General features: G+C 47.5%; 1 protein-coding gene across 1 annotated transcript in view; it reads left to right on the top strand.

Moving 5' to 3' along the window:
- Nucleotides 1-534: 534 nt before the first annotated feature.
- LOC113801287 (DNA damage-inducible transcript 4-like protein) overlaps nucleotides 535-3,808 on the top strand; it is a 13,521-nt gene continuing 10,247 nt past the window's right edge. Inside the window, exon 1 of the mRNA XM_027352109.2 lies at nucleotides 535-839. Coding sequence (XP_027207910.1) covers nucleotides 785-839 — 55 coding nt within the window. The 5' untranslated portion in view covers nucleotides 535-784. The remainder of the gene's footprint in view (nucleotides 840-3,808) is intronic.

A 3,808-nucleotide genomic window follows, 5' to 3' on the forward strand; every position in this document is an offset into this window, starting at 1 on the left:
TACTATTATTATCTTAACAATAACAGTAATGGCAAGAACAGCAATGATATTGACAACAATGGTAGTGGCAGCAATAACAAGTCATCTTTTAATAATTCTTATTCTCCTATGATATAGGAAAATTTTGGTTCTCTTCATTTTTATCATATGATAAAGGACGTGAAGTGATAAGTGGCAATTAAAGAGCAATTGATCTTATATAGGTTTACGAGGTTGAACACTCCAAAAATATATTATTGGTGACCTTACGCCGCAAATAGTAGTCAATGGCAACTGAAAGACACACGTAGGCCAGAATGTTTTGCATCTACGACTAACCTGTAAAAGGCAGTGACTTATTTTTACTCGGAATATGTAAGTGGTAATTACCACTCATTTATTAGTTATATTCATTAGATAGATGGTCTGTTTCTATTACAAACTTGCCACATTCGTCTTGGGATATGAATAGCCGTTGTGGAGGTATCTAGCAAGAATCGCCGAGGACGTTGCCGACCACAGGTATATATAGGGGTTAGCGTACGTGCCGAAGTTAGTTGCAAGGAAACGTTAGACTTCTTTATATAAACGTTCTTCCAAGTTTTAACTTGTGTTCCACGTTATTTGCTATATCAAAGGTTTTTATCTACGGTGTTGACAGTTCTTCCACGAATATCTGGAACTCTAGCAGACTCGTTGAAGAAAGACGCGACAGTCCAAGAGTAAACCCAGACGTTTTCCTGTCGCAAGCCCGTTCCGTAAACGTCAGTCGCAGCTGAGAACCTCGCCAGCCCACGTCGCCGAAATGCCTCCTGTCATCCAGAGCCCAGCGTTCACCCTTTCCCCAATCACAGAAGAAGGTAAGCTTAGCTTCTGTTTGTATGACGCTAAAAGTCAAAGTTTGCAAGGTTGCAATGCCATAGAAGTTCTTATCGTAGAGCTGAAGCAGCAAACATTTTCCTCTATAGTTTTAAAGTATATTTCCTATTATTTATCGATGCTATCTTAGAGTATGAAGCTGTTTGGTAAATCTATATCCATGTGGAACAAGGTCGAAATAGGACACAGCGTTAACAGGTAAACGTTGTTAGTCTAGGCTTGCCCGCGCCAAGGCCTTAAGCCCAGCTAACGGTGCGGAGTCAGCAGGGTTTGCCTAATTGGAATTTTAAAGGACGTAAACGGCATTAATAGTCGTTGGGCTTTTGTTCGCGTCTTCTTGAAATAAGGATTGGTATCGGCCATCTACTCTCGGCAGAGGGTGAAGCGAAGGTTAGGAGCCATAACTGCGGTTCTTCTTACTCTGACGGCCTGCCTGCGTCCAGCGATTGGCTTTGGGCTCATGTTATACTTCTCTCTTTTCATTTCTAAGTCAGCTTTCCTTGCTTTCCTTCCCTTCTCCTAATTTCTCTCGCCGTTCTCGTGTCTCTCTCTTCGTTGTGTGAATCCTTTCCTCTCCTTCTCCTCACTCTCCTTCACATTTCCGCAATTCTTGTCTTCCCCTTTTCCCTCCTCCCCTCCTCCCCTCCTCCCCCTCATACCCACCCATATTCTGTTCCTTTATTTTCTCTCTCTACCTCCTAGTTTCGCTTCCCCTCCCCTCCCCCGTCTTCCCTTTTCCGTCCCCTTCCCTCTCCCTCTTCCCTTATCCTTTCTCACTTCTCTTATCTCCGCCCCCCCCCCCCCGCGCGCCCAAAACAAGATTACACACATTTCTTCCTTGTGCGTTTGAACCCGAGTGTCCTTGGCTCGCCGTGTGTGAGGCGTGCCGCGTCCCCCGCCCGCGCTTGCCTTATGCGTGCGAAGGGGCGAAGGGAGGTGGGCGGAAGGAGGGAGAGAGCGATGATTGGCGATAATGTAAGATTCGCGACGCAGGACGGGGAATTTTTGCGTGGTTGTACCTTTTCTCTCTTCTCATCCTTTTTTTTTTCCTTCTCTCTACCTATTGTTCTTTCTCTTCTCTCTGCTATTTCTCTTTACCCGTCTATCCTGTCTTCCTCCACCTCCTCCTCCTCCTCCTCTTCCTCGTCTTCCTCCTTTTTCACCTCCTCTTCCTTTTTCTCCTTTATTTCCTCCTTTTTCTCCTCCTTTATTTCCTCTTCCTATTTATCCACCTTTATTTGCTTTCCTTTTTCCTCCTTTATTACCTCTTCCTTTTTCTCCTCTTCCTCCTCCCTCATCCTTGTCTCCCCACATCCCAGCCTATCTACCTTTCAACCCTCTTTCTGCCTACCTCCCCTCTTTATTCGTGTAAATGGGTAAAAGTAGGGGGATGGATAGAGAGAGATTAATGATGATTGACGTTAATGTAAGGTTATTGGCGGTGTGCACTTTCTTTCCCTTTTTTCCTTCTTACCTCTTGCTGTTCTTTCTTCTGTCCCTCCATCTCTTTCTTCGTCTCACGGTATCTTCATCGTCTCTTCTTCGTCCATGCTCTCTCCCATTTCGTTTTACCCTTCTCTCCTGTCTTCCTCCTCCTCTTCCTCCTCATTTTTCTTTTCCTTTATTTTCTCCTCCTTTTCCTCTTTTATTACCTCCTCCTTTTGCTCCTCCTCCTCCCCAGCCTTGTCTCCTCATATTCCAGCCTTTCTACCCTCTTTCTACATACTTCCGCTCTTCATCCCTTTCTCCTTTACTCCCCACCCCCTTCCTCCTCTCCTTGGCCCTCTCTCTTCATCCTATCCTTACTTCTCTCCTCCTGTCCCCCTGTCCCTCACTATCTTGTTTTTTGGCTCCCCCTCCCTCTCCCCCTCTCCTGTTTTCCGCTTCACCTTCCCTCTCCCCCCAAACCTCTCCTATCCCTCTCTCTTTTCGCCCTCCCTCTCCCCCCCACCCCCTCCTCTCCCCCTCCCCTTTCGCCCTCCCTCCCCCCCCCCCCTCCCTGACGCCACGCTCAGAACCGGTTCCACGTCCCTCTTCCTCCGCCTGCGAAGAGCACTCATTGGCGAGGCAGCGCGTCGTGCGTCTCGTGGGCGCCCGCGGCCAAAGGTCGTTTGGTATTCGCTCGATGGATGGATTGCTTGAGGGATTATTTTATTATTATTGTTGTTGTTCATTAATTTAGGTGATGTTATATTCGATAGCGAAGTAGCAAAGGGTGGCAGAGAGGAGATTCGGAGGAATGGGGTAGGGGGCGCAGGGGGCAGGGACGTCCAGGGGTGGGGACGTGGGGGGCCTGGAAGCGCTGGGCACTGGATGGGTCTGGTTCGAGGCAGATTTTCACTTTGTTTAAAATATGTATGGCAGGGTACGGTGTGACAGTGCGAATGTTTGGGCGCTGGGTGTATTTCGCAGCCGCTGAGTTTGAAGAAGCTATTTAGATTCTTATTCAAAACAGCCGTCAATATTTGGTCATGAATTTCAACAGCGCTTGAAGACATGTACACATGCTTGGATTAAATTTTCCCTGTTTTTCTTTCACAATAAGATAAAAAAAAGTTTCATCCACACACACACGCGCGCGCGCGCGCGCACACACACACACACACACACACACACACACACACACACACACACACACACACACACACACACACACCAAGAAAAATATAATTTATGCTGTACGCACATTGTACATCGTGTGTGTGCGTGTGTGTGTGCATGTGTCTATGCAGGTCATATGCCTGATGAAGAAAAGTACCTTGGGAGACCAGTAAGCGTTACACTTTCTGAAGAAGCTGTTCGGGGAGGCATCGGGGCGGGGCTTCAGCACACATGTACCCATGTTGACCCAGGACCTGCTCAGGGACTGAAAGGGGAAGACGAGGGAGAGCTCCGCCTTGAGCGAAGAGAAGGAATAAACATCTCATGAGCAGCCACAGGGACGCTTCCT

Source organism: Penaeus vannamei, chromosome 16, assembly GCF_042767895.1.
Source record: "Penaeus vannamei isolate JL-2024 chromosome 16, ASM4276789v1, whole genome shotgun sequence".
In the NCBI taxonomy this organism is placed as follows: domain Eukaryota; kingdom Metazoa; phylum Arthropoda; class Malacostraca; order Decapoda; family Penaeidae; genus Penaeus; species Penaeus vannamei.